This window comes from Lepisma saccharinum, chromosome 11 (genome assembly GCF_977018435.1).
Source record: "Lepisma saccharinum chromosome 11, izLepSacc3.1, whole genome shotgun sequence".
NCBI classification, from domain to species: Eukaryota; Metazoa; Arthropoda; class Insecta; order Zygentoma; family Lepismatidae; genus Lepisma; species Lepisma saccharinum.
The window spans coordinates 11,260,835-11,274,705 of NC_139239.1; the positions used below are offsets into that span (position 1 = coordinate 11,260,835).

General features: G+C 37.0%; 1 protein-coding gene across 2 annotated transcripts in view; it reads right to left on the reverse strand.

Moving 5' to 3' along the window:
- The window catches only part of LOC145994626 (receptor expression-enhancing protein 5-like), a 29,560-nt gene extending 16,051 nt beyond the window's left edge, over nt 1-13,509 (reverse strand). Inside the window, exon 1 of one of the 2 annotated variants that reach the window (XM_083130703.1) lies at nt 13,247-13,506. In XM_083130703.1, coding sequence (XP_082986829.1) covers nt 13,247-13,364 — 118 coding nt within the window. In that variant the 5' untranslated portion in view covers nt 13,365-13,506. Of the gene's footprint in view, nt 1-13,246 lie in introns of both variants that reach the window. The other variant, XM_083130704.1, reaches the window with a different exon arrangement.
- Between the last annotated feature and the right edge of the window lie 362 nt (nt 13,510-13,871).

Below are 13,871 nucleotides of genomic sequence, written 5' to 3' on the forward strand. Positions count from 1 at the left end.
TTGTATGAAATATTAAGCAAGGTATTAACATTACTGGAAATGAATCTGAAAGTGGATAAAGTTGAGAGAAACAGTGAGTGTGCAGCAATTTCAATCCAAAACTCTGTCTGCGAGTTGCTGGCTGTAATATTGTTTTCTGGTTTCTAAAATGATATAGCCTATGTGCACATAAATAAAAAATTAATACTAAAAGCAGACCAGGGGGACAACCAATGCATGTAAACATATAAAAGGAGTATGATTGGAATCAGGGTGGAGACAAATCATGTCTTTTATTAAAGTAAATAAAAAAATTTAATAAATATATATTTTTTAACATGGTTCGATTTCTAATTATGTCTGTTAACACATACCTCAGAGTATTAGTGATTACACATTTTGTAGCTGTGGTGCGTATCACTCACAATTCCAGTATATAAAAAGACGTTAAAAAGTTAACATTAAAAACTTTACTTATGTATGCGAGTATGTTGTTCCTATTTTATCTTTCTTTAGAACTACGTTTCGGAGATTAACTATCCCCTTCTTCAGGTTCGTATGAAAAAACTAGGTACTTTGCACAGTACCACGTCAAAAAGTAATAAAAGGATTGTGGACAAGGGTTGGTGTGGATACATTTAAGATATTATATCCTCACCCCAGACGTATATAAAAAGCTCGTCGTTCACTAAATACTTGCACAAATTCTCATGTTTAAAAAAAAATTAAAAAAAACTGTGTCACACTATATACAACTTGCAGGTTCGGCCATTCTTGCTCAACTGTGCTTCCTAATCTACATGAAGGTCACTCCTCCATGAACGCTTTCCTCTCCCCTTTATTTCCTCATTTCCCCTTACCACGTCACCAATCCAACGTAAATTCTCATTCTTCTCGAGCAGCTTGGATAACTTCCGGAGTGACGTGGAAACTGATATTGGCTTTGTCCCATTTTTTGAGGAAATTGATCCACACTACTTCTAAATTTCCTTAATCCCTATTAACATTATTCTTCCCCCGTCTACAAATATTCGTTGTTTCATACACATTTCTTCCTAACTTCCTCTTTTCCTTCTTCTTCCTTTTTTGCAATTCTATGTCCGCTTTCCAAAATGTGTTCCGAGAGGCCTGTTTTGGGAACACAGACTACCACCTAACCTAACTACAAAAGCATTTGTTGTTATTAAAATTCTAAGGGAACTAAACCTGACCCTCCTAACCTAAGCACGAAAGCATTTGAACAAAGAATTTGAACATTTATATTTGAAATATAATAAACAAATGTTATTGTAAGATATATGCTACATATGCTTAGAAAGGTAAACTGTCAAAGTTCACAAGTGTTCTATGTGAGCACCTCGCGTAACATGGCACACATCAAGCCGACAGTCTATCTCCTGCCACACCTTGTCAATATCAGCAATGGCTGCTGTGATACAGGCACGCAGGTCATCCAATGATGATGGAAGTGGTGGTACGTAAACATGATCCTTGACAAAACCCCACATAAAGAAATCACATGGGGTCAAGTCGGGGGGAATGAGGTGGCCAATGAAGGTGAGGTCGATCCTCCGGAGATGCACAGCCTATCCAACGTTGTTCCAATGCCCCATTGAGATGGTCCCGAATGCTGCCATGGTAATGCGCAGGGGCAACATCCAATTGGAGAATGAAATCTGTGCTATCCTCTGCAAGCTGTGGAAGGAGCCATAGTTGCAGCATATCAAGGAAAACAAGTCCTATCACAGTACTTTCATGGAAGAAAAAGGGCCCATAAATATTTTCATGGGAAATGGCACAAAAGGCATTCACTTTGGCAGAATCGCGTTCGACAAATTCATGGGGGTTAGCAGTTCCCCAAATCCTTATGTTGTGTCTATTCACTTTCCCTGGAAGGTGAAAAGTTGTTTCATCACTGTAAATTAACCTCTCAGAGAACCCATCAGTTTCCAATAATGCGAGGAAATCAGCACAGAAGGATGCGTGCAAAGCATAATCAGTGTCTTTTAAGACTTGAAATCACAGACTTGTTCACATGATAATAAAGCACACAGAAAGATCTCTGTTCTCCAGTCAACGCCATTTTCCTGCTCGCTGCCGTCTCCTAGCGGTAGAAAGTGGAAACTAAACTTTGAAAGTTAACCTTTCGAAGCGCATGTCGCACAATAACAAATGTTTATTAGATTTCACAGAATAAATTTCTGTAATCTGGTCCATCATTTTGACTTACCCTGTATATTGGGCATTGCAGTATTACATGTTGCAGATCTCCACTTTCCCAGCCACATTCACATCTCCTATTGGGCATGAGTTTACAATACCAGACCACTCTCCAATTTCTATAAAATTTCGCCTACTTGCTAATTTCGGTGTCCTGTAGTTCATATTTGGTGGTCACTTGTTAAAATTGTACATTTAAGTGTAGAACTTGTAAAATAATCTTGCGATTTACCATGGTGATTGTCCATACACAGTAATTCGGAACCATCTTTCTTTCGCAATTCATTAATGGTCTCCCTTTACGCACAACAATCTTACTGACGTCAGACAAGGAATGACTACGAGGTTAGGTTAGGCCTGTTAGGTTCCATTAGCATAAATACAAACAAAAATTAATATTTTAGCTAAGAGAACTATATCTTGTCTTGCCTGTTGATTTCTTCATGTTGGGAAAATGGCATCTTCCGTGAAGCTATTTCTTATGGTAGGGTTACATTACGTTAAGAAAACATAGTTTGGTAACAGTTCGTGATATCGGAGACACATTAAAATCTGATATTTTGTGTTTCACATGGTTTGTACTTACAAATTGTGTATTACGGAACAAAGTTGAAGGTGCCATTATGGTTTTTACACGAAAGGTCATTCCATGCCAAACCATCCAATGGTGGTTGCATGACCATTTTAGAAAAATTTCATTTTTAGTACATAGGTTTGTACATGTTTCTAGATATCAAAATCAATGTTCAAAAAAATATATTGTCTTTAGTTCTCCTGGGGCAGCCATTTTTCCAACATGGGGCATGGCTTTTTTTGCTCATGTAGCAGTATACAGAAACCTTAATAACTCAAAAACTATTAAATCTAGAGACCGGAAACAAAATTCATTTTGTAGCTAATGAAGTATACTTCCTATGATATTCACGTATGTTTTGCTTGAAATTGCATCGTAAGTACGAATATTATGGTGGAAAATGGGGTAACAATAATTAAAAAATTGAATTTTTAAGCCCAATTTTTTTAATGAAGGGGTTTAGTCTAAGGCTTGATCTTTATTTCATGTGTAGACCTACCTGCAGGGTGTCTGTAAATAAAATATCAGTGCTTAGAAATGCACCCCTTTTTTACAGCATGGGCTCAAACATGGCCGTTCATTGAATTTTGAGTTTTCGGGGTTAAATATCTTAGATGGGTCCCCTTTAAAAATTCTGAAATTTGGCACATAGGAAGCCTTTCAGGAACCTAACTCACAACAAAAATCTCAACTTTTAGATTCAACTAGTTTTGGTCAATATGAGGTAACGTATGTCACCTAATTTCTGACGTTGCAAAGTAAGGTTAAACTACATTCCACACTTAGAATAATGAAGTCTTTTCTTTTTCTATTTTTAAATTTGGGTTAAATAAAGGCTCAGAAAATATAGTAACATAAGGTTTTAATACTTGACTTACCATAAATTGAAATTACAAGGTATGACAATTGAAAATCTGTGAAATTTCATTGCAAAAGATTTATTAGGTACCCACGACCAGTTGGTATTGTCAGTCCCAGTTTCCTAATCATTCTCTTTGTTAAATCAGGCAGGATTCTTTGTTCTTTCAGTAAGGTCCTAAGTAAATTATCAGAAACTTTCAGTTCATCACATATATTTCTTCTTGGCCAAGTCTTAGCAATCAAACTGATGATTCTGAACTTTTCAACATTAGTTTTTGCTCATTAACATTTTTCTTCTTATAATTTCAATTATATGATTGTACTGGCCACGCAAAGGATTGTCACACTTGCTTTCCTTTTCTTCAGTTTTAATACTTAGTGAAAAGCAACTTTCCAGTTTCCTTTGCACTCCTTGTAGGATGTGAATAGTTTTTCGAACAAGATCACCTTATTGTTTTTCTGCAATCAGCTTCCTCAGTTTTGAAACAGAGATGCATAAAAAACAGAACAGACTCCATGCATTTCCTTTAGTTTTCCTTGGCTTGGCTCAAAGACATGATTTCAATTCTGGCATTTAAGTGAGTCACTTTCTCCACATATGAAACTTTTACTCCAACATATCAGGCATATTGATTTAACTGGTATAAGGCTTTCTTGACCCTTTTTTTACCTTACCTTACTTAACCTTTCCTTTAAGTGGTACTTCTGAAGATCACAACATACTTTACTATATAAAAAGCTATATTTAATGGTATTTGCATATTGTCTCTAAGCCTTACACCTGTAGTCTTGACCTTAAGAAGTGTTATCATTTTCACTGACTTTGTTTAGATTAGTTAGATCTTTGAGAACCTTACCAAAAGGGTATTTACGACAGTCCTCTCCAGTTAAAAATATTACAGAATACTCCATTTCCTGTCACAGTTAATGAATATTCACAAGTCACTATTCTCGGCACATTAGGCAAAGGAAGAATGACAGCAGAGATTGTACATGCACAAATCAATTCCAGGCTTACCTCACATCTTATCAAAACATGTCTCTGAATCTTCTGCTGTGCATTACTCACATCTATTTCAACGAATGTCTTTTCTTGGAAGAAGAAAAAAGTGGAAAATAAAGGAAACAAAAGATAATATATATATGGGGGCAGCTCAGTTTTGGAGCTGACAATACCAACTGGTCGTGGGTACCTAATAAATCAAACATTTTGCAATGAAATTTTGCAGATTTTCAATTGTCATACCTTGTAATTTCAATTTATGGTAAGTCAAGTATTAAAACCTTATGTTACTATATTTTCTGAGCCTTTATTTAACCCAAATTTAAAAAAAGAAAAAGAAAAGACTTCATTATTCTAAGTATGGAATCTAGTCGAACCTTACTTTGCAACGTCAGAAATTAGGTGACATACATTACCTCATATTGACCAAAACGAGTTGAATCTAAAAGTTGAGATTTTTGCTGTGAGTTAGGTTCATGAAAGCAGGGTGGCTACAAACAAGCAGAAATGAAATTCCCTGACTTTTCCAGGTTTTCCAGGACAAAATTTACATTTTTCCCTGACAATTACAAATTAAACTAAATCCATGTTTTTGCAAATTGAAATAATAAACTCATACAGATCTAGGTATGGATTTGTTAAGTACCAATACTATCTTCTATGAAATTGACTCAATTTCTCTATTCTCTATTCAAACTGCAAAATAGTGAATTTGGAAAATTATTACAATTCACAAGCTAGGGAAGGATTACGGAATTTTGTCATACGCAGTAAGTTTAAAATAAAATACTTGAGTATTTTTAAAGTTACGACTTTAAAGTTATGAAATTAGAGTGAAGAGTGATTGATTAAGAAATACAATTTGTAATTTATCAGTCTCCTTACACATTCTCGATATTATATGTTGATATTTCCACTAAGATTTGGAACCCTCTGCTTGCAAGAACCATGAGTGCGGACTCATTTTTCAATGCATAAAGCTCTCTTCCCTGTAAAGCAAACAACTTAACTCTTTCATATAAGTGAAACAATTGAAACAAACAAAATAAAGTGTCATATTTCCTTACATTATCAATGGGATTTCTGCTTCAGTACAGTATACCCAAGTACTGTGAAACTGACAATCATGCAGTTATACCATTAATGCTGTCGAAAAGGGTATGTAGGTATTAGAAATTTAACGCAAGGAATTTATAGAATTCCATTGTATATGTAGGTACCTGATTTAGCTAACCAAACACTAAAACAGGAACACTCTAATAATAAAAGCTTCTGAAAGTTCATATACGAGGGGCATCCTGAAAAAAGCTCCAATGGTGCCTATACGCAGCACTGGTGGTCAGAGATAGACACACACCCATGCAGACAGGAAGAAGTGACATGTAGCAGTAATCTGGTACAGTTGCAATGCAGCCGTTTTAGGACAGTTCTAGGTTAAAGATTGCAGCATTCATACAGTCTCCCACTGACTGCGATGTAGTCTACGTGTAGTAATCAGAGCCACCAGCAATCGTGTGAGGTGTGCAGACCGGACGTCATGAGTGATAGTATGGTCAGACGATGGTGCAGACAATTCACGGAAGGCCAATCGAATGTGCACAACCCCATACAGCTGAGTACATGTTCAGGTGAGAAATCTTGGCCCACTCCCTGTACAGCCCTGGCCTTGCATGTACCGACTTTCATCTCTTTGTTTAACTGAAGAGATTTCTGGCAGGGCAAGGATTTGACAGCTACACTGAGGTAGAGATAGTTCCAGTCTTTGTGTCCGACACATATACCATGGGCATACAAAATTTAGTGCCATGCTACTACAAATGCCAGAATAACGGTGGTGATTATGCCGAAAATTAGGTTAAGACTCACTGTTACTAACGCAATAAATTACAACTGATATTCATGTTTTATTTATGCCTAATCGGTAGGGACCTTGATATTTTGTTATTTTTTTTTTTCAAATTGGTGTATTTTCTTATTTTTTTATTTTTTACTATACGGTGCTATTTTTCTTAAAATTCACATTTTCATTTTAGCGCATTTTCTAGCAAATATCTGAAATTATTCCTTCATGGTGTTTTTAAACTACTGTTTCAAATTGTAAGTCACATGGCTTATGCCTCTTCGTGAGAGTTTGATATCTTGAAAGTTATTTTAGGAAAGTTATTTTCCATACCCCTTTTTTTAATTTTAAGGTAAAGATTTTAGATAATGGAATTTTCCCCGTATATACTGAAGGGTGCATAATGACCATAAGTGGCGACACACCCAAAAAATTAAAATCAATCAATCTCACGTGACAGATACCGACATATTATGGCACCAAAAATCAGCATTATCTTTTTTGACTTGTCAGTATTACGTTTCCCAAAATTCGCGTTTTTGTTTTAGAACATTTATCTGCCAAATATACCAAAACTTAATACTCCATTGTGCTTTTAAACAATTATTTTAAATTGTAGATCACATGGTCTACGTATTTTCGTGACAGTTTCATATGTTGGAACAGATTTTTGAGGAAGTAAAAGTAAAGTGCTCCCCTGCACTTTTCCATGAAGGTGTATAAGAGTGTGGAGTTAGGGCCCCACACTTTCTTGATCACGGCTAAAGGTGGGTGTGATGTGATCAGCACCATGCTCCTGGCTACCTTTATCCCTCAAAGTTTCCTCAAGGTACCGACTTCATATGATGCTGGGTGGGTGCCGGAGCAGTTTGAATAGGTGGAAAACATCCCGGTTCTCCCCCGCGGGGAATCGACCCCAGTCTCTTGCATAGTAGTCAGACGCCCTAACGACTGGGCTCCATTATTACTCGCTCGACAAATGCCGATGGAGCGCACTTAGTTTGGTAATTCAAAACATATCTCGTGCGACAAATACGAAGATGTGGTGGTTCCCATGTGACGGTAGATACGCACTCGATCTCCTGTTAGAAAACTGCCACTTTGCTCTGTGATGCAAATGGTTTTCATAGAAGTTGAAAAAATCGTGGGAAATACATGATTTAATGTGGCTGTCGGAATTATTCCATGTACGTATAACTCTATAGTTTACTCTTGAGTAAAATGTTGGAAAACTTGCTTGTTCTATGTACACAAACATGGCCTAGAAAAGACAAGAATGTTGGATTTCATGATATTTTTCGTTGTTTTAGGTCATTTCTTTAAAAAAAAATCGCTAAAAACGCCAACAATTCACATTTTATGCCAAATTCGCATTATTTCGATATTTAGAAAGGGCGCAAAATGTGTCCAGACATCACTGCACATTCCTAAACATAACTTCGCAGCAATTACCATTTTTCACGGTTTTGGCGTTTGCGAAAAATCAATCGGAAATTTCTTTCTGGCCACCCCTCGTATAAATCAGTAGATGGAAAGTGAAAATTTAGCAGGGCTGGCAGAAAAAAGTCAATTCTTGAAGAAAGTGATTTGCTTTTATGATTGAATGATTCGAGTAAATATGACATTAAAATATTTACGTATTTATTATTAGTATTTTATTTCATAATATTGGACATTAACCTTACTCAGTGAAAGATTAATGACCATCTCTCATGAGTTTAAACAGACAGGACAGAGAGTGGTGTTAATTTCATTGCAATACTAGTGTTGCAGTAAATTTGAGGTTGGGAGCATGCACTTGCCAATTTTTATAACGTTCACCAATGCAGATTTATGTTTCACTTTTTCGTGATAGTATTCAATATATATCCAGTTTTGTTGGATTCTTCTTGATATCTAAGAATAGTGCAATGTCATTGTAAACGTATGTTAACTTGTGCGAAACCAGTAATACGTCAGGATGATGAAAGAAAACCTTTGTAAGCACTGCTACATTAAATGAGGTGAAGCGAGCCAGAAGAGTAATAAAATTCCAGCAGCATATTTGCAGTCTAAAGCTCTTCTTGTTTATGCATACGATTTTTGTTGGATGTTGCAGTCCGAAGACATCCAACAAAAATCATAAGAGTCCCATGCATGCAATTTCTGTCACATGTTGTAGTGAGATAGATACTTTGTCGGGTGGCGATATTTGACAAAAATCGTATGTATCAATGGAACCTATTTGTTTCCATGTTCCTTCAGTTTGCTCAACAAAATGCCTTACTACTACGTCCGACAACTATCAGACGGCGTCACCCGCTCCCATCCCCTCCAACTGTTGACAGTTCTGTCTCCTTACTACTCCCATACGGACAAGAAAAAATAATATTTAGAGGCTTAACCTTTACTCCCCCGATGATACCATATGGTATCATCAGAGTAAGGTCGTACTCGCCCGATGATACCATATGGTATCATAGTGCTGATTACGATATGAATGTGCTTTTTGGACCTTCATACTCTTATGTTTGGGTGGAAATTCTGACACAGGTCTGGAGCAAGCCTGGGAAATTCATATTGATGACCAACCTCCCCCCTCTTCGCAACATATCCATGACACATTTCCGAATAGTTTCACATTTTGGCTCATTATTCAACTTGTATGGCATCGAGGAATATGAAACAAGTTTCAATCTCTTTGGAATCGTTTGGAAACAAGTTTCAATCTTTGATTTGATTTGATTTGATTTAGTTTATTTTACTTCGCGTTTTGTGCTTCTTGGCTAATTTGCGAAGATGGGGATGAGTGATGAAATGATGAAATTGATGAATGGACATTCACAAACAACCAAGCCCGACCGAGATTCGAACCCGGGAACCTTAAGTTTCAATCTTCTTTGAAGATAATACTAAGGTTTGCGCCTTCTCCCGAAAATAGCGAGAGAAGAGGGGGGGCAAACTCCAGATTTTTTTTTTATTGAAATTCGGTGGTCACGCCCCCAAACCTCCCCCCCCCCCCATCCTCTGTTTGGCGATCCTAATTGTACACGGTTGCATGCTATGATGTTCTAGCTGCAAAACAAAACTTATCCGAAGTAGATTGCTCCCATAGTGCCCGAGTTATAACAATTTTCCTCCAAAAATGCTAATTACCTATTTTTCGTAAAAAAAATTAAAAAAAATCACATTTTGGCTTATTATTCAACTTGTATGACACACAAGAATATGAAACAAGTTTCATTCTCTTGAGAAATGTCCATTCTTTGAAAAGAATACTAAAGTTCGCGCCTTCTTCCCAAATAGTGGGAGAAGACGTGGCAACCTCCAGATTTTTATGGTTTTTTCATTGAAATTCAGGGGTCGTGCCCCCCAAACCCCCTTCCCCAGTTCGGCGTTCTAAATTGTACACGGTTGCATGCTATGATGTTTTAGCTGCAAAACAAAACTTATCCGAAGTAGATTGCTCCCATAGTGCCAGAGTTATAACAATTTTCCTCCAAAAATGCAAATTACCTATTTTTCTTCAAAAATAAAAAAACACATTTTGGCTTATTATTCAACTTGTATAACACCTAAGAACATGAAACATGTTTCATTCTCTTGAGAAGTGTCCATTCTTTGAAAAGAATACTAATGTTTGCACCTTCTCCCCAAAATAGCGGGAGAAGAGGGGGCAAACTCCAGATTTTTGTTTTTCCATTGAAATTTGGGGGACGTGCCTCCCCCCAAGCCCCCTTCCTCGGTCCGGTGTTCTAAATTGTACACGGTTGCATGCGCTGATGTTTTAGCTGCAAAACAAAAGTTATCTGAAGTAGATTGTTCCCATAGTGCCCGAGTTATAACAATTTTCGTCAAAAGAGTGTTCGAAGTCAATTAAGACGATATTCCCTGACATTTCCCTGACTTTTTTTCTCACCTCCAATCCCCTGACATTTCCCGGTTTTCCAGGTTTTCCAGGTCTGTCGCCACCCTGTGAAAGGCTTCCTATGTGCCAAATTTCAGAATTTTTAAAGGGGACCCATCTAAGATATTTAACCCCGAAAACTGTCAAAATTCAATGAGCCCATGCTGTAAAAAAGGGGTGCATTTCTAAGCACTGATATTTTATTTACAGACACCCTGCAGGTAGGTCTACACATGAAATAAAGATCAAGCCTTAGACTAAACCTCTTCATTAAAAAAATCGGGCTTAAAACTGCAATTTTTTAACTATTGTTACCCCATTTTCCACCATAATTTTCGTACTTACGATGCAATTTCAAGCAAAACATACGTGAATATCATAGGAAGTATACTTCATTAGCTACAAAATGAATTTTGTTTCAGGTCTCTAGCTTTAATAGTTTTTGAGATATTAAGGTTTCTGTATACTGCTACATGAGCAAAAAAAAAACATGCGCCATGTTGGAAAAATGGCTGCCCCAGGAGAACTAGACAATATTTTTTTTTTGAATATTGGTTTTGATATCTAGAAACATGTACTGTAAAAATTTACTATCCTTCGGACATCTCTAATGTTTTCGTTTCGTCAATTTTTGACATTCGCACTTACGTATCTGCTTCGCGGAACATTCCTGAAGGTGTATCAACGTTGTTTTGATGAAATTAATTGCAATTTTTCACATTACCAGTACGTCTTTCTGATAGGCCTTTTCGCTTGCCTGAGACGAACTAACCTAACCACTCGCCAATGGTTCGTGGGGCTAGCGCCAATGGTTCGCAATTATTTCCAATTTCTAGGGTACTTGTTTACTATCCTTCGGACACATTTATTTATTTTTACAGAAGAAACTACTTACCGTAATAATTTCCTGTAGCATTGTCGAACATCGGGAAGGTGTTTTGTGTGATGTGAGAATGTTTCATAGCTGAAATTCATGTTGTTTGTTGAAAATTAATTCTCCGAAGGAGAATAGCTAGCCCCACGAACCATTGGCGCGTGGATAGGTTAGTTCTGTTAGGTTAGGAAACATAGTTAAAATTTGGTGTCGTGTTAGTATCAGGATCTAGAAATGGTAACAGTATGGTATAGTGAAAACACATTTCACTCATTTATTTCCTAATTATTTACATTTGTACTTACCTGTTATGCATAGCGGAACATTTTTGAACATGGGATTATGCCTTTTTCACTGAAAAAAGCATAATTTTTCACATTACAAGTATTTATAGTTCCTTGCTAATTCACTTTCGTTACACACAATATGGCAGGCAAATCTTGACTCACGTTGTCTATCGTCAACTGATATGCAGTGTTTCCAAACTTATTAACCGAAAAATGCCGCACAAACTATCCACGGAAGGTTAGGTTAGGCAAACATAAAATTAAATTGAAAAAAAAAAAAAACACTCGCACGTCATCTTGTAAAACTACCGCGTGGTTGCTACACTAACAGGGAGTTACATAATCAAACGCACAAAACATTTGATTCACGTAGTTGACGGTAATGGTGCCAAAAGCTATTGTGCATCGGAGATACATTGATGTCGAAAAATACATGATTTACCAGCCGAATAAGTTGAACAAGGGGAGAAAACACTTCCGCGAGCTTCCAAAAGTCTACAGAAACTCAGTTCCTGTAAATTTGAAGAAATGTGTTTTCACTATACCATACTGTTACCAAAACGGTAAATTTCTCATCTCTGGACAACGGATTTCTTCAAATTTACAGGAGAAATTACTTACCGAATGCAGTTTCTTTATAGTTGTGAAAGTGTTTTCTTGCATCGTTCATTGAATCTTGCCGGTAAATCATCTATTTTTTTATATAAATGTGCGACCGATGCATGAAAGCTCTTGCATCCATTTACTTCCAGGTGGATGTAGCCTGTGTGTGATGGCGTAATTCCGGTAAGTGTTTCCAAACACATGTTCTTGTACTGAAGGTACGTTTCCGCACATGGTTTGTGGGGCTGTGTCAATGGTTCGTGGGGCTATGCGAGAATGGTGTGTGGGGCTATGCATATATTTTTCTAAACCTATTTTTAACTATTGTAACCTAAACGTGAAACTACCTAACCTTACCGGAAATGGTTCGAGGGGCTGTGTGTCAATGGTTTGTGGAGCTACGTAGGTACTTTTGGGTGCAGTGGGGTGGAAACACTGCATGACGAGTACGGTAGTTAAACTGTGACCGCCATTTTGCGTGTTACGGAAGGCAACAAGAAACTAAGAAAACTTACTCGATATGTCGCAAATAGAGCTTATTTCCGTGAAATAAGCGAAATGCCACATTCAGCAATGTTTCTCAATGCAGAATACGTAAGTACGAATATTGAAATTAAATGAACTAGCAAATTTCAGCCGTTGTCTGGAGATAAGAAATTTACCTGGTCGGTTATTGTAAACTCGTTCCAATAGCTAAAACTCCGCAGCATGTGTTAACAGAAATAAATCGAAATCGAAGCATGTAAAAATTGTAATCGTAGCATGATGAAATCCCAATCAAAGAAAAGGAACTTGCGCCAAATACAATGCTACGGTCAGGCAATTACTTTTGCTGGTGGAAATATCCCCACAAGCTGTTCTTAACACCTGGTGAAAATAGCCTCATATGGTACTCTTACCACATGGTGAAAATAGCCCTTATGCTATTCTCACCACCTGGTGAAAATAGTCGCGGCCATTTAGTATTCAACTTCTAGCATTACTACTGAATTTTCTACTTCAAATTCCAAGTTAAAACTTGCATTCTCTGTAAATATAATTTCTTGTTATGAAATAATTTATGTATCCACACCAGCTCCATGAATTGTAAATTCATCTTAAAAATTACTATTTACTTACCGAAAAATATATAAAGTCTTTTAACGCCAGTTTTTGTTTCTGCCCAAGCGATGGGCCTTGTCCAAACAGTGTCTTCGTTTAACAACTTCTCTAGACTTTCTTTGTAAGATTCTCCCATTTTTGGACAATTTTAACTATACCTTCAGCCAAATAAACGGATATCTGTAATTCCTGCAATTCAACGTCCCTTCTTTCTTTTTTCTTTCAATTCATGATGACTCACACCGCTAATTTCCACATTTTCGAAATACAAAGATGTTCTTCTTCCTTTATCACATGTTACTCATCATATAACCTACTAACACCATTTATTTTCTTGAAGAAAATTCAATGTAAAATAGAATTGTATTTCTTAATTCAAGCAGGAAAGGGATATTTCCACAAATCGTGCCACTATATCAGAGAGCTCGGTGGCTATATGGTACAGGCGTAGCCACGGTAGGGTAAATGAAAAGGGTTACACTTATCACACACTTCTCAAACAACTGTCAAACAACGTGTTTTGTCAAGCCCCCTCCCCCCCTTCGACTTCAGACCACGTAAAACCCAATGGATAGACTTGTTAGGTAATACCTTATTAGTCAAACCCCGTAATGAGAACTAATACTAACAAGCCTCACCCAAC